Source organism: Falco peregrinus, chromosome 7, assembly GCF_023634155.1.
Source record: "Falco peregrinus isolate bFalPer1 chromosome 7, bFalPer1.pri, whole genome shotgun sequence".
NCBI classification, from domain to species: domain Eukaryota; kingdom Metazoa; phylum Chordata; class Aves; order Falconiformes; family Falconidae; genus Falco; species Falco peregrinus.
In genome coordinates this window covers 81,054,962-81,076,756 of record NC_073727.1, presented here as the reverse complement: position 1 = coordinate 81,076,756, position 21,795 = coordinate 81,054,962, and the positions used below count along the sequence as shown (strand labels likewise).

Sequence of the window (21,795 nt, the reverse complement as noted above, 5' to 3'; positions counted from 1 at the left end):
GCAGTGGGCAGTTCTTCATTCTCTCAGTCCCTGCCTTTGCCTTCTGCAACTTGGGCAGTGTGGCTGGAGCACTTGCTGGTGAAGGCTGAGGTAAAAAAGTTGTTGAGTACCTCAGTCTTCTGCATGTCTGGGTAGCCAGGTCTCCTGTTTCCTTCTGGAGAGGGCCCAAATTTTCCCTAGTCTCCCTTTCCTTGCTGACGTACCTATAGAAGCTTTTCTTGTTGCCCTTGATGTCCCCGGCTAGATTTAATTCTGTCAGGGCTTTACCTTTTCTTACTGAGAATTGCTCAAACAATTTCTCTGTATTCCTCCCAGGCTACCTGTCCTTGCTTCCACCCCCTGTAGGCCTCCTTTGTGTTTGAGTTTGTCCAGGAGCTCTTTGTTCATCCATGCAGCAGTCCTTCTAGTGTGGTGTTTTTTGGGTTTTTTTTGTTTTTTTTATTTGCCCCCTGACTTAAAATTTGTTGGGATACATTGCTCTTGAGGTTTGGGTCTTAAATTACTTGAATGAAGGCTATACATTTTACGTATAGAATCTAGAATCAGCTTTTAAATTATCAAAACTTTGCTGTCTTGTGGAAGAGCTATTCTTTGGGCTTCAAGTTTTAGCACCTTCTTTTCCATGGGGGATTGTTTTCCTGTGAGAATTTCATAAGTGAAGTGTCAGCATCGAGTAGCCAAATTACTTCAGTTACGGTACATTTGTTTATTTTACATTTGTTATTGCAGGGCAGGAACTACCTATAAGGTAAATGTTTTTGGAATGTTTGAAGGAGGAGAGAGCAGCCCCCTGGTTGGACAAGAGATGACCACACTTTCAGATACTACTTCGGAGCCATTTTTATCTAGAGGTAAACATGGTTGAATTGAAGAAAAGGCAGTCTTTTTGGATAAAAAAAAGACCAAATATTTGCCAGTGTTTTCTTGCCATTTTTCTGATAAATGCGCGTAAATATTTATTTACAGGATTCAGTATACTCCCTACCCTGATGACATAACCCCTAGTCTGAAATGACCACTCAGTGTGCCCCAGTCCATGGTTCTAGTCCTTTGCACCCTTTAGATGATCTTACAGAGATGATAACTCAGGAAACCCATGTTTTGCTGATTACTCAAAGCCATCTGCATTGCATTTTCAAGCTATCCACATCTGTGTTAAATCACATAAGGTCAAATTCTTGAACAGAGATCATGGCTCATCTACAGGGGTGTTCACAGGAGTAGAACAAGGAATTTTAAGCAGGTCTTTAGCCCTTTGCTTGCCCTTATATGATGACTTTTCCTTTTAAGACTAAGATGACATAATGAACAAAGATCTGATAGTTGGGAATCTCCCAGTGTTATTGTGTATTATTTAAGTTTATATTCAACATAACCAGTATTTAGGTTGTTGGTGTTTGGTTGTTGGGTTTTTTTTACTATAGAAGGAGGAGATTTAGTTCAGAAATGCAGTTGCTGAGTGCTCTCCAGTATCTGGGAGTTTCTCCCTCTGTAGCTAAACCTTCCAGTCAAAGTTTCTAGAATGTTATGATACCTGATCCCTTTGTATGGTTAACGGGCCTTTGCATGCTAATATTGTGCCCACCATACTCTCAATTAGTATTGGATGAAGAGGGTTTCAGGGCTCAATTCTCCTTCATGGAAAGTGTAAATAAGCAGGTCTTTGCTTCGTAATAGCCAAGTATACACTTAGATGTAAAAGCTTTTCTACTCTGTCCTTTCAAGGCTTGCAAAGCTATCACAGAGAATTTGGTGAGAAGAAAGAAACCAACAGCAAAGGCTTTTCAGAATTAAATAAAGAAAAAAGGTTTCTGACAGTTGACTATATTCTTTTCGCTTATCCTCTTTCATGCCTTGTGTCCACACTGGGCTGTGTAAAAAATACTCACCTTGTGTAACTTTATTGGCAACATTTTAGAAACTTCTTAATTAATTGCTATCCAACTGTATCTACTACAAGAGGGTAAAACTGAGAAAAACTACATAACAGACCATCAGTGACATTAGAGTAAAGGTGTAATAAGAAGTCTGGCAGAAAAATAATTGCACCAAGTGGTTTGTTATTTTTTATTATGGCAGCTGTCATTTCTGTCTTCAGTGCTATATTATTTAAGCTAACCAGTTTTACAAATGCATGGATTTAAGTAATGGTTAATGTGAAGAATAAATTTTATTTCTGGGACTGTAAATGTAATAGTTCATTATTTATTAATAGGGGGAAAAAAATCACCCTAGGTCTGGTGCCTTTGCTAGAATTTTCCATGTGGGGACCTATGGTAGTTGGAAGAAAGATAAAAGTCAAAATAGTTTAACTTTTATATTGTACATGAAGCTAACTTTAATTTCCATATTAAAGTTATGCATGCAATTTTTTGAACTAACATGGTTTTACTTAAAACCTACTCCCAACTGATTTTATTGTCCTGACTAAAGACTAGATCTATATTTTCTATGCAGAAGAAGATCATGCTTTTAACTCCCAGGTACAAGGAATAGTTATATTCATGAGTCTACAGTGTTGGATCAATTATGTGGAACATAAATGAAATCACAATATCTTTCAACTGTGATGAGTGTGGCTGATTTTTCTCAATGGGATTTCTTCCATATAAAGACCAGAAGCTCTGATGGCAGGAAGCCAGAAAATTTGCAGCTGGTAACACAATCTACAGGAAAAGAGAGAGAGCAAGGATATATTTTTTTTTTCCAAAATGGCTGTGGATAAAATCATTGTGTCTTTCTGTTTTGTGTAAATATTTTGTGACTTTCCTTGTGATGAAAACAATATGATGAGTATTCTGTAATTTGTAAACTGAAGATATATGAAATAACTTCCTACCTTTTCAGAACATTGCAGCTTTATATAAATGTTTGTTCTTGCCCCCTCTCTATCTCTTCACCTGTGTTTATGTTTGTGTATCTTCTCTAAATTGTGTTCTTTCTTTCCTGTATGTGCAAACTTCTATACCACTTGTATTACTATGTCCTTTTCCCCTGAAAATTCAGAAATGCTGTTTATTTGAAAGTGGTTGTAATATATACTATTAACTCTACTATTACATAGTTGAAAATTAAGCAGTAGTTTAGCTATCTGTGACAGACTAAACCACTGTAAATCTGGATAATCTGATAATGCTCGCTGCTATGTCAGTGGTTAGTTTAGTAATCTTTTGCAAAACCTCTGAAATCAAGTTATCAACCAAAGACCAAAACAGATTATGACATAACAATAGAGAAGAGCACTGGCCTTGACATTTGTGAAGCCTTATTTATAAAACGAAACATACATGAAGAAATTTATACAGCTTTTGCCATGGAACCAGTGACTAGTGTGAATAACGTTCACAAATAGGTCATACTTGACAGTATGCCAGTGAATAAAACTAGAGTTATTTTGGAAGCTAACTCATGGCATATGTCATATAAAAGGATAGGGAAAGAAAACGATCATGCTAAGGCTGTATGTTTCTGGTTGAAAGCTATCATGCTAAGTTTTTATTTTTCTGGTTGACATGGCAGGTTTAGAATGTAGAACCAGAGCAGAAGCTGATATCGTGCTGCTGGTAGATGGCTCATGGAGTATCGGGCGGCCAAATTTTAAAACTATCAGGAACTTCATTGCCCGTATTGTTGAAGTTTTTGATATTGGTCCTGACAAAGTACAGATTGGTAAGTCCTCATATGTCGGAGGGAAAATGAGGAGTAACTGCCACACAGCCACATAATAACTGGGTAATGATGGCCTTTCTTCCAGGTCTTGCACAGTATAGTGGAGATCCCAGGACAGAATGGAATCTCAATGCTTACCAAACCAAACAGAGTTTGTTAGAGGCTGTAGCTAACTTACCATACAAAGGAGGGAATACTCTAACAGGTATGTTACACTTCCAGGATTTTCGTTAAGCTCCAATAAGAATAATTCGAGTAACTGACCACAGTACTGTTCGATGAGCGCAAATTTGTCCATGATGGAAGTGCCTTACAATTCAATTCAGTCTGGGAAGAGAACAGGCATATAAAGTCAGTGGAAGTCTGGAGAAATGTGATGGAGAAGAACTTGAGAGATTAAAAGCTTGTGTTGCTGTTGGGCTTATAAGAAGAAAAGGCACTTCCACATGAGGGTTGGGATGAAGATGAGGTGAGGACCCAGAAGGGAGGCTAGAGGAGATCAGATAGGAGGGTGATGCATAAAAGGTAAGAGGTAAGAGACTTTGAGAGGGCTGCAACAGTATCAGTTGCTGATAATTCTAGATGATGGGCTGCAACTTGATTCTGAGTGCTTCCAGAAGGAAGTAAATTGTGGAATGATGTTGTCAGAGTGAAATTATTGGGATGAAATGCTCTCTTTTACCATGACTACTATATGGAAATATTATGTAGTGATGGTTACCTTCTTTGTATCATGCTAGGAATGGCCTTGGATTTCATCTTAAAAAACAACTTCAAACAAGATGTAGGCTTAAGACCCAGAGCTCGCAAAATTGGTGTTCTCATCACTGATGGAAAATCACAAGATGATGTAGTCACCCCTTCAAGAAGACTCAGAGATGAGGGAGTGGAACTTTATGCAATTGGTAAGTATTATATGAAGAGGTGGCCTGCACCATCCCCCTTTTGCCCATCTGCTAAATGCCCAGAGAAGTGGCCACATACATAAACACCTAAAAAGGTATTCAAAGAATGGGTTTAGGGACTTAAATTCATGGCGTTGTTTCATGGCCATAATTTCTAATAAGTTTTGTTTTCATGTCTTCTTTGTAAGGTATTAAAAATGCAGATGAAAATGAACTGAAGCAGATTGCAACGGATCCAGATGACATCCATGCTTACAATGTTGCAGATTTCTCCTTCTTGTCTAGCATTGTTGATGATGTTACCACAAATCTGTGTAACAGTGTGAAAGGTCCAGGTACGTCACATTTTCAGACCAATTCATCCTTTTTCCATTTATGTGCTTGCAGTGCTAATTCCTTTTTATTACTTATTGGGAACACTGTGTAGCCCTGGGCTGTTTTTTCAGCTGCTGGTGTGAGGAAGTTATGCAGACCACCTGGACTACCCTGCAGGGGTTCTTCCTTTCCTTTCAACAATGACTGTGTTATACCTAACGCAGCATGACATGGCTGGAAGTGCCTTCTTTTCTTCCAGACTCAGGAAGGATGTTACTCAGTGTGTCACCTTTTTGCTCACTGTGGCAGGTTCTTTGACGATACTCACCCAATAAGGAAAATTTCAACAGCCCGGCTCTTTTCAAGTATTAATGTCTGACGGTCCAAAAGCAAAGCTGAGCATGGAAAAACAGTAATGTTAGCTGGTGGTTCTACAGTGAAACACTGGTTTTGAAGGTGGAGTAGGAATGATAGGGACCTTGTTTGTTCTTGAGGGTATGATGGTGAGCTATCTCTTCACACAGTTTTAAGAATTCCTGAGGAAACAGAAACATGAGCGAGCACATAAAGTGGTTTTCCCTGCCCCCTCAAGCAATTTTTTTGTGCCTCATGTTTTATTTCTGATGATATAAGATAAATTAATAATTTTTAAATTTGCTTCCACTTGTAGGTGATTTGCCACCTCCCTCTAACCTTGTTATTTCGGAAGTGACACCTCGTTCTTTCAGACTGAGATGGAGTCCACCTCCTGAGAGTGTTGACAGATACAGAGTTGAATATTATCCTACCTCTGGTGGTAGCCCTCAACAGGTTAGTACCATATGTTCATCTCTGACATTGTCCATAATAACCTTGGACTTCCACATCACAGTAATATAATTCTGAAGTTTGTTCTGGGTATGGTATAACAGTAAATGAAAAAAAGCTCCCAAGGTCAAGAATATCATGCCTCAGTAAATGATACACAAAATTACGAAAATTAGGAGCATAAAGATGACTTTAGCGGTTTTAGTATCATGAATCCAGGAGTAAAATGTATTTCTGAAAAACCAGTTGACTTGTGTTTCTAGTAATTCCTTTCTGTCCATATTCCATTGTCATTTATTGGTTTAAATAAGTCTGTAGCAGAAATTTTCTGAGCATACTCATGGGTAGGCTCAATGTCCTTTTAGTACATTTTCTTGACAATAGAAAAAAAGGCAGTGGGTGATACAGGTTGTGAGGTAGTACTTAGATTAACATTGTATGATGGTACTTTGAATCTGTGCAGAAGCATAACCTCCAAACTGTTTAATGCACAGGGTCAAACTCATCTTGTGGTTATTTTCTACACAGAGAGCCAGCAACTGGCAACTCTTGATTCCAGGCAATCTGAATTGCTCATTATTCACTTCAACCACACAGAATAATATTTAGGAGAATGAAGTTAGGCATCTCTGTGTACCTAACTCTGAACTTCCCACCTCTGAATGTGGCTTTTAAATCTTAACTCAGATTTGACTCATGGAGAATTTAGTCTTAGTAAATCATAAAATCAGGATTTGGTCTTTGATTAAGGTTAGAGCAGTCATTCCAGTTCACACTGACTTTACAGCTTGACTCTTTGCTGGCATTTCTGTTCTGCAAGGTGGTGCTAATGCCATGTGCTGCAACCATCTAGACTATCTTGGGTGTTTAAAACTTTTTTGTAAAGTGGTAACATACATCCCTGGCACTTTCTTTATGTTGCTGAGTAATATAAAAGTATAAACTATGTGTGAAAGCAGGATGCACAGTGAGTACTGCTAGATATATCCAGCTCTATTGAGAACAATTGCCCCTCTAAGGTTTCCCTACAGGTTGCTTTGCAAAAATAATGGTATACTGTCAGACAAAATACATAGAAGATTAAGACCATACCTATTTTTAGTTCCATACCATTGATTTTTGAAGGCTTTCATAAGGAATGATTTTTTTTTTTCTTAGAGATAAGATTACAAATGCATTTGTTGTACAGTGGCTAACATTGCTTCTCTTTTATGTAGTTTTATGTAAGTAGGATGGAAACAACAACAGTTCTGAAAGATCTGAAACCTGAAACAGAGTACGTTGTTAACGTGTTTTCTGTGGTAGAAGATGAAAGCAGTGAACCTCTAATCGGCAGGGAAACAACTTGTAAGTTAGAAATGGAACTTGAATAACATATTAACAGCCAGTTTGGCATCTGGGAAACTGTCCAGTAGAACTTTTAGCACTATGAGTTTTCTTCTTAGAAGAAGCAAAATTTTTAATTTGAATGACCAAATTGTGTTGTGTTACAGTGGTTGTTCAGATCTTGGCCAGGAAACTTTAGCAAAGTGAAACTGCAGTGTAGTAAAAAACGTTTGTTCCAGCTTTTTTCCAGGCTTATAAAGCATGACTGTACAAGACTAAAACAACAGACATGAATTACAAGACAGAGTTTATAAATTCCTGAAATCTGGTCATATACAAATGTGTACTCCTTCATTTTTCTACTATGTAATTAATTCTTGCTACTAGCAGCCAGAATACTATAGAAAATCGTTCTAATTTTATAAGATCAACAAAAAGCAATTCAACACAATTGTGTCACTTCTATGAGACATAACTGTGTTTCTATTATTAGCTGTCTACATGATTGATTTTAGATCTATTTATGCTGAATGCAACACAGAGTGACTTTGCTGCCTCTTTAAGAATATTGAACGTTAGTTGTTCATTGCAGTTCTTTGATTGTTTTGGATTAGGCTTGGTATAAACCCTTAAAGTATGCATATGGTGTTTATGAAATCTATGGCAGCTTTTGATGTTTATTTAATAATTTCAGAAATATAGAAAACAAGAAGAAAGTACAAAAAAATCCTTTTACAGATCCAAAACTAGTCATGTTGTTTCGTATTGGAGCATTCATGTGAGTTAGTGTTGCTTTTTAGATTATTCAAGTGTTCCAATGCAGACTTGCAAGATAGTTTTAGCTATGTGCATAGCAAATCTTCAGCACATTCAGTATATGATAACCTTTATCTCATTCTTAAACTAAGCACCACTTAAAATACCACTACTTGCAGATCACCTTTCTACTACCTATAATTTACCCTAAATACCTATGTGCAGTATTCTCAGTGATACTTTCCTGTGATGTAAAATATGAAAGGTGAAGAAGGTGAAGGAAATAAATTAATATATATTTTCTATTTGAAAGTGCCAATCTCTTCAGTTAGAAACTTGAATGTTTATGACATTGGATCAACTTCCATGCGAGTAAGATGGGAACCTCTCAATGGAGCTACTGGTTATTTGTTAACGTATGAACCTGTGAACGCCACAGTCCCAACCACAGAGAAAGAAGTAAGAGAATTTGTCTTTATTTCCTGTATGTACCAAAAATAAATTAAGAAAAACTGATAGATTTCCTTGATCTATCATAATAGTCAAAAGAGATTGCATGTAGTTCTTGAAGTGCAGTGAACTTACAGGGATATTGTATACAATGACATCAGTCAGGAAGCTGTAAATATACTCTCAAACTCACAAACAAAATTCCCTTGAAGTGAAATCATTGCTTGCTTTTCTGCCATTGCTTTCTTCAGTTTTTAAACATGGTGTGTTATTTTTCATGTGCAGATGCGTGTTGGACCATCAGTGAATGAGGTGCAGCTGGTAGATCTCATCCCCAACACTGAGTACACTTTAACAGCTTACGTATTGTTTGGTGATATCACCAGTGACCCACTAACCACCCAGGAAGTGACATGTATGGACACCTTGATTTTTGCTTTGTTATTCTTTCAGCAATATTTAATTTTAGTTTTATTTAATGTAGAAATTTTTATATATAGTTTTGTTTAGAAGACCATCTTTTCCATGTCTTACGCATTTTATAATACTCATACATTTCTAAAAGATCTTAAAGGTAATTTCATTGAAAAGGGACCAACTATTAAAAGGGAACATGAGATTTTCCCTTGAACAATGAAGGAAGTTGGCTTGACAATCTTGGGGTTATAGTGTTTTTAAAAGGTTTCAATTTTGCTTGCATTAACTTAGAAACCTTATTCCTGAATTCAGACATTCTCTTAGGTATAGAAAATGCTAAGGGAACATGTCATATCAAAAAAAAAAATTGAACTGATCATGGCTTCCTTTTTCATACTGTTCCTTAAACACTTCCTACTGGCAGAGGCATGTTTCTGGGCTTGATGCACACAGTATGGTTATTCATATGTTCTTAAAAAATGTTAAACCCTTAACCATACATGAAAAGTGGCTGTTGTCACCAAAAGTTATGCTCTTAAGCCCTGATACCTCTAGAAGTATTGTGCTTGTAATTTACAAAGGTGAAGCTACCATAATTTGTAACTATTATGCTCATTGCTGGGACAGTAAGCTCCTAAACTGTCTCATATAATTGCCAGAGTAATGAACTTCCCAGAAAGTTATTGCCTCCATTTCATTGAAATGCATGGAAAGAATTTAGTTCCTTCTGTGAGAGGCCTATACTTCTGCCATGAATAGCATTTTAACTTACTACTGTCATTATTTTTACAGTACCTTTGCCTGGACCCAGAGGCTTAACAATTCAGGATGTTACTCACAGCAGCATGAATGTCCTTTGGGATCCTGCCCCAGGGAAAGTTCGAAAATACATCTTAAGATACAAAATAGCTGATGAAGTTGATGTAAAGGAGGTAAATGACAGGAGCGTTTTTGAAAGTACTGGAAGACAGTTTTATTTTGGGGAGCTAGGTTACTAAATAGTAGTAAAAGAAGTACTATAAACCACCCTTGAGAATAAAGAGCATCAGTTCATGGTGGTTGCAAGGCAGTGATTTCCTGGAAACTGAATAAGTATGAGGTAGATTTCTTTGAGTACTCCCCTCTTCCTTCTCCTCCAGAGAGGAAAAAATCCTCAAACTGATGAGGTTTTTCCTGTGCTTTGATAAACAGCCATTTCTACTCTCTGCTTAAGTGTTGCCAAGCTCTAAGAACAGCTTACAATTGGAAGGAGAGGATTGTATGTCAGCCCCTTTGCCTGCTGTCAGAATATGTGTGAGCTTTGTTGGAGATATCTTTTGAGTCATGTGCAAGCGTTCCATAATTGCACTGCTAAGCACGAATCAGCTCTTGGAGAATTAAATGTGTTTTTTAAGGGAATGAGAATTTTCTAGAGACACAGTCTGCATCCTCATTTCCAAAAGAAAGAACCAGTGAAAGATCCACAAGTAGTACCAGTATTGGAGACAATATGCTTTGCAAGGGAGTTAGTAGGTAACACTCAATTCAGATGGAAATTTAGTGCTAAATGGCAAAATTAAATGCAGAACAGTTTTCTGGGTTTTCTGTTTTCTTTGTGGTGGTTTTTTTTTGGTTTTTTTTTTTTTTTTTTTTTTTTAGCACAGGAATTTCTGCCATTTAATCAAATGCAGAGTCAGAACTTAAAATTCTGAAGTCATTATTTTTATTATATTTCATTATTTTTATTATTAGGTTGAAATCGACAGACTCAAAACCAGCACTACTCTCTCTGACCTTTCCTCCCAAACACTGTATAATGTAAAAGTTGTTGCTGTATATGATGAAGGGGAATCCCTACCGATAAATGCAGAAGCTGTTACTCGTAAGTTTTCCTAATATTCCTTCTTGGGTTTATTTTTGCCTTATGTTCTATGTAAGTTGTGTGTTTTGCAATATGTTACTGAGTTTAGGTGGAACTGTAATTTAATCTATCTAAGAAATATTTTACATGCGTTTGTAGCATTATTTGCAATACAATAAGCCCTGGGAATCTTCAATGAGTTCCGTGTCTTACTGCAGTAAATACTGAGCTTCAAATCTGCAGAGGTAATAGTCCAGCAACTGAAGCAAAATTAGTTCTATTTGGAGGCTGAAGGAGGAGTATAGGGGTAGAATTAGTAAGGAAATGTGAGGGCAGAGGAAAGGTTTAGGAAGTCTATGCAGAAACTTAAGAAAGTAAGAAGCTGGGGCATATGCTAGAGGATTATAGAGACATGATCTTGCTTCTGATCCAATAAAGTTTTTCTACCATGGAATACTAAGCCAGTGAGTGATCTCAACAAAGAGAGGCAAGGAAATGGTGTTGCACGAATGGTAAAAGCTGATCTCCATGCAAGAGAAGTGACAGACCGAAAGGAGAAAACTGATATCAGGGAAGCCCTCATCCTGATCTAGGCTTATGATTTAGGAAAACAGCTAATCAGAAGGGCTAGAATAGAAATTAGTTTGTTACCTTATCACTGCCCCTCACTTGGGGGGGGGGGAGGAGGGGGCAGGGGAAGGGAAAAAATGCACATGCTGCCTCTTTTTTCTTCTGAATTTTTCATTTAGTAGCCTGGATTTTTTAGTAGCTAGAGTTTTTTTCCCTTGCTTTTGTGTTATGCTTTTCTTCTACAGCTGTGGTTTTGTGTGAATGTGTGTGTAAGGAAAAAGATGAAAGCTCTGCCAAAGAAATTATTTTTAGTTTCATTCTCTGGTTTTACCTATTTACGCATTTCTTCCCTGTGGCTATAATATTTTGCCTCCTTAACCTACAGTTAACCTCTGTGAATTCTTTCTAAATAAGTGGTTTAATGCAGTTGTGACTTATTTGGCTTATGTAAAGAATTTTAAAATCTGGAAGAAGCTCATGTAGGAGCTTGACCTCTGTGTGTGTGTGAGTTCGTAATCACTTCTTTCAACTCGAAAATGTAAAAGCTAGGACTTCAGTTGTTGTAAGCAGATGTGTAATTTGTGACCTCTACTGAGGTCAGTAGAACTATGTCTGTTTTATCAAGTGATGACCTAGTGATGTGACCTTATGAAGGACAATTTGGTTAGTGTAGGTGGGCTGGATTATATACAGCATTTTATTGCAGTCATTAGAAGTAGTGAGAGAGGAATCTGCTACATAATCTTCTAAATTCTTTGTCTGAGTAATTCCTTGGTTTAACTGTATTTATTTCATAGTTACATTTGGTGGAATACTTTTCCTTTTCTCATAATAGAACCTGTGCCAGCACCAGTCAATCTCAGAATCACAGATGTAACCACGAATAGTTTCAGAGGAACTTGGGATCATGGAGCTCCAGATGTCTCCCTATATAGAATAACTTGGGGACCCTATGGAAGATCAGAAAAACAGGAGGTAAGAATAGACAGTCACCTTAAGATTTTGAGGGCAGTCTCTCAAAGGGTATATTTTAAAAATCAGAAATGTAATTAATAAATGGCCTATAACTTCCAAGCCCTCTTGTCGTGGTCAATGGAAATTCAGTGAGAAGGTGTAGAACACATAGTAACAGCCACTTGTAGCACTGTTAATGTGTAAAATGTTACTCTGTTACATCCCACTCTGTTTTGGTTTGTTTGTTTTGGTTTTATTTTTTTTTAACCCTTTTTTTTTTTTTTTTAATTTCTCCACAAGACTATCTTAAATGGGGATGAGAATAGTTTGGTCTTTGAAAATTTGAACCCAGATACATTATATGATGTCTCAGTTACTGCCATCTATCCTGATGAATCAGAAAGTGATGACCTCATCGGCAGTGAACGAACATGTAAGTAAATAAAGGGTTTCCGCATGTTGTTATTCATAGTTATTAAACCAGAAGGGATACACATCCAAGAATTCCTAAAACTATTTCTATTTTTTTCTAGTACCCTTGGTACCTATCACCACGCAAGGTAAGAATCTGAATTTCCAGGTACAGTATTATGAAAGAAAACTCATAACTACCTTTTCCTAAACTATGAGGAACTTTGACATTAAAAAGATGAGATCATTTAATAAATATTATTGTGTATTTGGAAGAAAAATAAGCACTAGATTACCACATTTACTATTTTACAAACATTACAGTTTATGTTGTCTTGTACTATAATACATTCTGCTCTTGGTCAGGCATTCATGCAGCCCTAAAAGTATGAATGAAGTGTTTGTCCCTGCTTTTTGCTTGAATTCTGTATTTATTCTTTTCTTCATCACATTTCTCAGCCCCAAAGAGTGGCCCACGAAACCTTCAGGTGTACAATGCAACTTCACACAGTTTGACTGTGAAGTGGGATCCTGCCAGTGGCCGAGTGCAGAGATACAGGATCATTTACCAGCCTATCAGTGGGGATGGCCCTGAACAGTCGGTAACTAATTTTGAAGTGCTATAGTTATTCATCTTTAAATGATACGTCTGAAAAGTAATCCAGTAGGATAATTTATTTCCAAAGCACAACAGTGTGTGGTTTTCATCACAGGTCATCACAACAGATGACCTTTTAGGCGAAGTTTTTTATTTATAGTGAAGAAGTATATATTCCACCTTTTTCTTCCTCCCCTTTCAAATCCAAGATAGAATGCTCGTTATGGAGCAAAAATAACTTTGGATACTGCCTGTTTTCTTGAAAAACACATAGTCTATAGATATAACAAGAATAAAGTTAAAATGTGTTGTGGAACAAGTTAATCACCATATGAGACTACAAGTCACAGATATATACTTCTCACAGCAATCAGTAATATGAATTACTGTGACTAACTTCCACAGTCTAGTTTTGCATCGTTTTCATAGTGTGGTTTGTGTGCTGTCAGAGGGACTTTGCTATGGAACATATTGTGGACAGTTGAGGCTGTCTCTTACCATGCTAGGGACAGAATAACTGTCCAGAAGTGGCAGTTGCAAAAGCCAATCTCTGCAAAACATATGCTAGGGAAGTGTTTAAGGTGTTTGAGTGTCTTTTAATATGATTGAGCAGCTGTAATGATAGGGATAGCCAGCACCCTATGATCAGCCAGCTTTCCCTGCACTGTCAGCAAGAGCTGTGTTGACTACTGGCGGCCTACGCAACGCAGCCTGGGAATTCAGTCAGCCTGTTTATCAGAAATGTGTGCTACTTAAAAATGCCTAGTCTGCAGTGGGAGGCTGTTGTGGTTACTGCCAAATGACTCAGAGGAACAGTCTCAGATGAGAGCCATACTCATTTAGCTTGTTCCTGTATTCAAAGATCACACATATTCAGAAGCATATCTAGGAATGCTTACTTTAGAATCAGTTGGATACTTATGCCCCCATTTTTACTCTCTTCTGAACAGCACACATTTGAGTTGAGGTAATTGAACAGTTGAATGCAATTTTAGTGAGGAATTGCTAGAAGAATAAGGAACAGCAATAAGGTTAATTAATACCTGTAATTAATTGCTGGTACTGGAGAGAAAAAAGAATTACAAGCATTCTGTTGAAATTTGTGCAAATTAAAAACTTAATAGACTTAATTATTCACAACTGGACAGAGTTCAGCAGTGACAGTTGGAGAAGACACCTCTTTTTAAGGAGAGCACACAGAACACCTATGCTTTGTTCTTGACATTTTAATGTTTGTTTGCAAGTAATTCTCAGTCATATGATAGTAATTCCTTGCCTGCTTTTTTTGTGCATATTTGATTAAACTGCAGTTGCTGGGTATGCAGTAGCAGTGTGCCCACTGAAATATTTAAAATAGAATTTCTGTAAGTTTTTTTATTGCTCTGTCTGATATTTAATGGCCTCAGCACCAAGAAAGAGCACAGGTGATTTGAAGACAGATCTGCAAAAACTTCACACCAAACTACAGAGACCATCACAATAATTTAGGCTCAGGTTTTAAAGGCAAATAGATACTAAAATATGGAGGCAGCCAATGATGGGATGCTAAAAGCACTTATGATTTGAACTAAAATTTGCAGAGTTGAGTACAAGTAAAAAAAAATCCTTGTAAATTAAAATAATATACTTCTATAACATTGTATAAATGCTCATTATAATTTCTTCATCATCAGAAGCTTTTAAGTGTTATGAGAAGCTTATTAGCTGAATAGGCTTTGAAAATGTGCAGATAGTCTTAACAAAGGATGCTCCTGATCAAGTGAAATTTCACGCAATTAAAAACCAAAAAGGTAATGATTCACAAATGCTGAAGATCAAAGTATTATTCTCAGTGCACTGTAAATATTATACTTGGTGGAGATTATGATCACAGGATTATATGTAAAAGAAAAATTGAAGTGAAATATGTATAATGATTTTGGACTCTTAACAAAGAAGTTTTAGAAACTGAAGTATCATGCTGTAAAGTTTTTGAAACCGTGGAGGGACATTGTTGATACTGTATCAAATGTACATTAGAGATCTATAGAGTGTTGTAATTTATTCTATGCTTGCATTCTGAGAGTGAAGTATAAAGAGTCCAATTCAAAGTCTGTCAAAATGAATAAAAGACTATTTCAATATGATATAGTCAGAGGCAATGCATAAAAACAGCTTTGTGCTGGCACAGAACTGACAGTTCGTATATAATTGTGGTTATATGCAAGTTTGGAGGTCTTAACACTGGCGTTGTGTCACTGGACTCTGTCTAAACTTACTAAAATGAGTATGTACAAATATTATTATTGTTCAATCTGTCTACTGTCAGTGTCAGTCCCTGTGATATAGTGATATGTGATATAGTGTTTTTCACTCTGCATCCAATGCTTACATTCTTCACTACAACAGTAAGCATAAAAGGGGCAGCATAAAAGGGATTTTAATCTTTTTCTTGTGTTTTACTGCAGACTGTGGTTGGAGGGCGGCAGAACAGTGTGGTGATACAGAAGCTGCAGCCTGACACACCATATGCTATTACTGTGTCATCAATGTATGCAGATGGTGAGGGGGGACGAATGACAGGACGAGGCAGAACCAGTAAGTAACTTGAGGTCTTCTTAGTAGATGCAAAACAATATTGATGTATTGCTTTTGAAATTAGCTGAGAAGAATTTCCTGTGTTGAAATTCATCCCATCTGTAATTTTCATTTGTCCTTTGATGGGTTTAAAGTATCTAATGTAAGAAGGTCTGTCCGTCTGCTGGTTGTAGAGAAACCCTGGACCACTACCTTAGACTGGATGCCCAGCTTTTAAGGCTGAGATAAACCCTAATGGTCCTATGGAACTTCTTCCTCATTTTGATCTGTTTAACTGTTTTATGGCACATTTTAGTAAACACCTTAAAGCATCTGAGGGCATGTGACTCTCATATGTGTGCTGGGAAGTTTACTATTTTCTTGTTAGCACCGTCAGTTCAGAGGCTGACCTTTACAGTATGCACTTTGAGACTCTACCATCTTGCGTTGGTTGACAGCATTGTTTTGATCGTGCTGTAGAAAGCGCTAAGTGATTTGCTACCAGAGGCACTTCAGGCATAAAAAAAAAATCCACTATTTTAATTAGTTAATTATTTAACTATAAATTTATTAATTAATTTGTTTACTCCTGAGTCTACAATGGAAAGTCAGACATAGCAAGTATTTGGTGAGGAATTAAGAAAACAATACCAATGAACTTATTGTATAATTCTGAAATAGTGTCCAGAAAGGAATCTTTCTTATTATATTTAGTGTTCCTTATGCTGTTGGACAGGACTGATGTGTTGTTATTAATGAAGAAAAATACCATTTAACATGAACTATTAAACCTGGTTTTTAGATTTCGTAATGATATCTTATTGCATAAGCATGATCTGACAGCACAGGTGAGAGAATGTGGTTCTACATTTCTGACAGCTCATTGATCTGTTTTAGAACCTCTCACTACTGTGAAGAACTTGCTAGTTTATGATCCAACCACCAGTACTCTGAATGTGCGATGGGATCATGCAGAAGGAAGTCCTCGCCAGTATAAAGTATTTTATGGACCTACAGCTGGAGGTGCAGAAGAAATGGTAAATGCTTTGTGTGGATCTCACTGTCTTAGGCAAATTGCAGCTCATGGTGCTAATGTAAGAAATACTGCTGAGTGAAGTGGATCTTGTTTGCCTTTGCACTGGCTTTTTTTTGTTTGTAACTACCCTGGAGAAAATGCAGAGCACCTCCATGAAAGTCAGTTACTTCCATATGTATTACAGATGTTTGATTTTAATAGCAGACCTTCAGTGATTAGTTCTTAGCACGGGGATTTAATACCATGTACATTTTTTTTGTTTATTTATTCTTAGGGCAGTGCATGTGAATGTAAAGCTGACTTCAGAGTGTACAAAAGGCAATAAAGTTATCAGACCTCATTTCTACCAATTTTTACTGCTAAGAAGTCATGTGACTGTAGGCGGTCAGCTGGGGTGATATTTGTGAAAACAGAAAAATCCACACAGGTGTCTTATTCTAATCTCCAAAACCTACTTAATTGCTAAAGAGCTAAAACAATCTTGAAAATGGGAACCCTTATTGTAGGCTGGGAAAATACTGTTCTTTCCCGCTTGTGTTTCTTTTTCCACATCTGTGCAATTTGATGAGCCTGTGAAATGAGGAATGCATGAATTGCCACTGTTTCAATAGCAACTAGAGAGCTACTGATAAGTATTGTTAAATTGTTAAACGCTGTGGAGTTTTACTTTCTAACACGAGCTGCCTATTACTTATTGTGATTAGCATGTTGTAGTGTTATGTAATATTTTTTAAAATTTATTATTTATAAAGTGACCTTTTAGTGCCTCTGAGGTTCTGAATAGTAGTCATTAAAGAGATCACTGCTGTTCTGCTACTTTTATTAGTAGAACAGTATCTGGACCCAAAAGTGTAGATAGATGTAAGGTGTTGTATAGGAGAGCATAGGACTTAACAACCATTTTTGTTATGTCCAAGACAAACCCTTCTTGAAAGGCAATTCCAGAAGACACCATGAACCCTGTTGCTTCAGGGTTCGCCTTTTGTAAAGTTTTTATCACATCCAGTCTGGAAATCAGATTTGGTGGAGGAGTAAGTGAGATATGAAAAAGCTTAAACGTTTTCCACTTGTACACAAATGTTATGCCTCTATCTTTCTTTATAAATTTGTAGACCACAGTACCAGGAAACACAAACTATGTCATCCTGAGGACTCTTGAACCCAACACACCTTACACTATAACTGTGGTTCCAGTTTTCCCAGAGGGCGATGGTGGACGTGTCTCTGACACTGGAAGAACTTGTAAGTAAAATAGTCCTTTTCAAGGAAATGATAAGATTTTTTGTATGAGTGGCTCGAAAAATTAGAATTTGATTTTACATCAGATGTGGAAGTTTGTTTTCCCCAAAGCTAAATCATAAGTGAAAGAATCTCTGTTTACTTGCTTGGTTATGGTTGCAGCCTTGTAACTGTTTTCTTTGCTTATTCAGGTAGAAGCTTCCAGTCCACTTATCTCAGGCAAGCTCAGCTCTTATGTTGTGCAGCAAACTTACTGTTTACTTCCACACAACAGTAAAATTTTAATTATTGTGCCACTAGCAATACTGGTGAACAAATAGCAAATATTAGTGTTAATCTATGCTAAATGTCCATATCATGTATTTAAAATTTTCCAGGGAGTCTGAGCTCCTAATGTCAGCATAAGCTAAGACGTGTAGTTTGTGGCTATTTTTCCTATCTGTCTGATCAATAATAGGGTAAAAAATTGTAATGATCATACCTTCAATTTGCAGTATAAACATATGTACTTTGCTGCCTGACAGGGATGTTTGTAAAGTCTAACCACCAAGGTTCTTAGAACTGTAGATTTTGGGGTAGCAAAAGAAAAGTGTTTATCATGGGCTGATGTGCTTTTCAGCTTGCTTTGTTCACTGTTGCAAATTCAAGTAGGACTAGACCTTATGTAAGCAACTTTGTAAAACTTAATTTAAATTATCCTTGATCTAGTGGAGAGAGGAACACCAAGAAACATTCAAGTTTACAATCCCACGCCAAACAGCATGAATGTCCGATGGGAACCTGCTCCAGGTCCAGTACAGCAATATAGAATTAATTACTCTCCACTGTCTGGCCCAAGGCCATCAGAATCTGTAAGTAATTTAGTTTATGAGTGGGAACCTGTGTATTAGTACCTGTTAGAAAATGTCCTTTATGTCAGTAAACCATGACAATTTACTTTTTTGGTTTGTTCCTGAATGTTTCTTCTTTTTTTCTGAATGGTTTTCATGTAAAATGTAAAAAATAACAAGTCTATTTGCAGAATGAGAGCTCCTTATGAATTTATCAATTTTTTTGCATCTGCTCTTGAATTTTTATCAATATTATTTGGTTATTTTAGACTTGTATTATTTTTCTTAGAAAATGTGCAACATGGTTGTGTTTCCAATTTTTCTATATTTCATTGAAATTGTTTATTCTAACTAGACATAGTATAAACCAAAGCTTTTTTATATAACTGCCTTTTGTTTCTGTTTTAGATTGTGGTACCAGGCAACACTCGTGATGTGATGCTGGAGCGCTTGACTCCTGACACTGCTTACTCAATAAATGTTATAGCTCTGTATGCAGATGGAGAAGGAAATCCAAGCCAAGCACAGGGCAGAACATGTAAGAGGCAGTTAGTACCTGCTTTGTGAAAAATGTGTCAAAACTTGTATGTGAAGATTTTTTAAAATTGGTTTTAATCACAAATAGTATAAGCCATTCAGTGCAACTCTGAGATCAATGCATCTGAGTTATGGCTGAAGCCATTATAGGCCTCCATGGAAGGGAGCTTTTGCTATGTTTTCTGGCAGTTGTAGTACATGCATAATCACCAATGTATTTTTCACTTGTGAAATAATCCTAATTTGAATGTTTGAGAGTTTAAACGCTGTTCTTTAAAATGTGTTTACAGACAAATAGCAGATTGTATTTTGGAAAAAAGAAATAGCACATTAAGATGGGTAGAATTAGCTGTCAACAGAAAAAAATGTGCTTTGTGCTCTGTCTTACATAATTGTGTATGTCAGCCTCACCAGCTGTTTGTTTTTGCTGCAGATGCCTAAACACCAAAACCTCCTTGTTACAACTTAGCTTGTGGGATCTCGGTTGTCTTACACTTGGCTTCTTTAAAGTTCATTCTAAAAATAATGTGTAAAGAAGCTGTCTATGGCAGTAACAGGTCATCTCCCTTGCTGCTTCTATGTTTTCTCTATTAAATCCCCATATTCATCTAAAACTTGCAGATGTGACAGGCTATAGTTATACTTGTCTGCAAGAGTCTGAGAAGCAGAGTGTATGTAGATGCTCACTTTGCAGGTCCCTCTGATGTTCTCTGCCTTCCTCACTGCTCTAGTTCTTCCCATTAAAGCCCTATTTCTATTTAAGACCTTCAGGCCCTGTTATATTATCATTGACTGAATCTACCTCTATATGTTTATTCAGGGTTTCAGGGAGGGCCCTTAGCTTTGGCTTCTGGGCAGCATTTGAATTAGTGAGAGTGATGCTGAACTGGAAGAATCGTGCTCTGTAAAACCTTCTGTATTTTCTTTCCTTAGTGCCTCGCAGTGGTCCGAGGAACGTGAGAGTGTTTGATGAGACCACAAACAGCCTTTCTGTACAATGGGACCATGCTGATGGGCCAGTCCAGCAATACAGAATCATATATTCACCCACTGTGGGAGACCCTATTGATGAATATGTAAGTTCTGTAATTCCTTAGTAAGCACCAAGATGTTCTGTTTATTCTTTAGGCTACAGAAAAACAAAGACACCTGCTCTACATGTATACGCTTTGCATGCTCTATGGGTTCTTTTGTCATTGTCAATGCTGAGAAGCCATGGTTTGTATGAAACAGAGGCTTTTTTGTTTTCTTTTTCTACTTCTTTTTTTTTATGAGATTGCAGACCATACATGATTTAATGAGCCAATTTGTGTGCAAAACAATGTTAAATACATGATTCACACATTAATCAGAAGATTGTGAGCAGAATCTGCTTCCTAACATTTAGTTCAAACATTTTGCTACAGTGAGTAGCCACCTATTACTTCATACTTTATTCATTATGAAGTCAGTGCGCTAAGATACAGAATAAACATAGGTCTGCATTTTATAAATTGAGGAGAGTTGGCAGAGTTTAATAAGAAAGCAATGGTAACTTTACTTCAGCATCTCACTTGCTTTTGTAAGGATCAGTATGAATTGTAAATGTTTGTGTTTAATTTCCTGCAGCTTAATGATAGCACAAGTTAATCTGCAGTTTATAAAATTCTCTGAGTGTTTATAGCAAAGCCAAACTCAGATCCTGTGGAGGTCAATGGCATAATTCCTGCTGACTGCCACCAGCCAAAATGTAACATATAGAGAGTGCTATTTAAATTCTGTTACTGCTTATATATTATTGCATAGGGCATGCTGAAAATTCACTGCTTTGAAAATTCCCTACTGGACCTGTTAATCAGGACACACATATTTTTCAACACACATATCTTCTTTGCAGAAAATATTGGGCATTTTTAAAGAACAGCAAGTTTCAACTGAAATTTTTTATCAAGTAATAACGTAAAATGTTGATTGGGTCGTGCTTTTGAGATAGACACCTCACATTACTTTCTGTGTTTTATGACCATTTTATGGAGCAGAGTCACTTCTTGGATTACATCTACCTTTTCTTTAGAAGGGCACAATAGTGCATGGCTGCACCAGGAAGTTGAGGAGACTGAGGGATGCACAAATAGGCATGTTTTTATAATGAAAATATTTAGAGCTTCTTTCTCAAACTAACTCGTCTCTGCCAAGAAAATGATATTCTAAGATGAGGATAATGAAAGGGTAGAAATGAAACTGATGAGTAGCATGAATGACTTTGACTTCCATCCCCATTTCAGGAGCTTTTTCCTCCCTTTTTCTGCCTCCAAAACACATCATCATGACTTTTTCCTTTCTATGAGGGAACAGTACTGAAATCTTGGTGAGGAACTGCAGCAGCATAGCCTGATGTGAGGGTAGGGACTAAAAAGTCAATTTGATTTATCTTTTTGTGCTGATCAGTGTTTTATAATTTAAAATATCAAATACTAATAGTTGTTTATAGACTATAACCCTTAAGATATCCCGATGACTTTATCTACAGTGGACATAAAAAAAGTGCACCAAGTGTCAAAAATTTGTTTTGACACTTGTCATTATTGAGCAATTACAAG

The 21,795-nt window shown here is 36.8% G+C and overlaps 1 protein-coding gene across 1 annotated transcript in view; it reads left to right on the top strand.

The window, feature by feature from the left end:
- Positions 1 to 21,795, top strand: part of COL12A1 (collagen type XII alpha 1 chain) — a 105,992-nt gene that overhangs the window by 40,985 nt on the left and 43,212 nt on the right. The window contains 21 exon segments of the mRNA XM_055810280.1: positions 730 to 851; positions 3,520 to 3,669; positions 3,755 to 3,874; positions 4,410 to 4,574; positions 4,763 to 4,909; positions 5,560 to 5,699; positions 6,914 to 7,043; positions 8,092 to 8,237; positions 8,514 to 8,643; positions 9,438 to 9,577; positions 10,377 to 10,506; positions 11,891 to 12,030; positions 12,310 to 12,442; positions 12,543 to 12,569; positions 12,880 to 13,022; positions 15,466 to 15,595; positions 16,472 to 16,611; positions 17,723 to 17,852; positions 18,558 to 18,700; positions 19,088 to 19,217; positions 20,150 to 20,292. Coding sequence (XP_055666255.1) covers positions 730 to 851; positions 3,520 to 3,669; positions 3,755 to 3,874; positions 4,410 to 4,574; positions 4,763 to 4,909; positions 5,560 to 5,699; positions 6,914 to 7,043; positions 8,092 to 8,237; positions 8,514 to 8,643; positions 9,438 to 9,577; positions 10,377 to 10,506; positions 11,891 to 12,030; positions 12,310 to 12,442; positions 12,543 to 12,569; positions 12,880 to 13,022; positions 15,466 to 15,595; positions 16,472 to 16,611; positions 17,723 to 17,852; positions 18,558 to 18,700; positions 19,088 to 19,217; positions 20,150 to 20,292 — 2,779 coding nt within the window.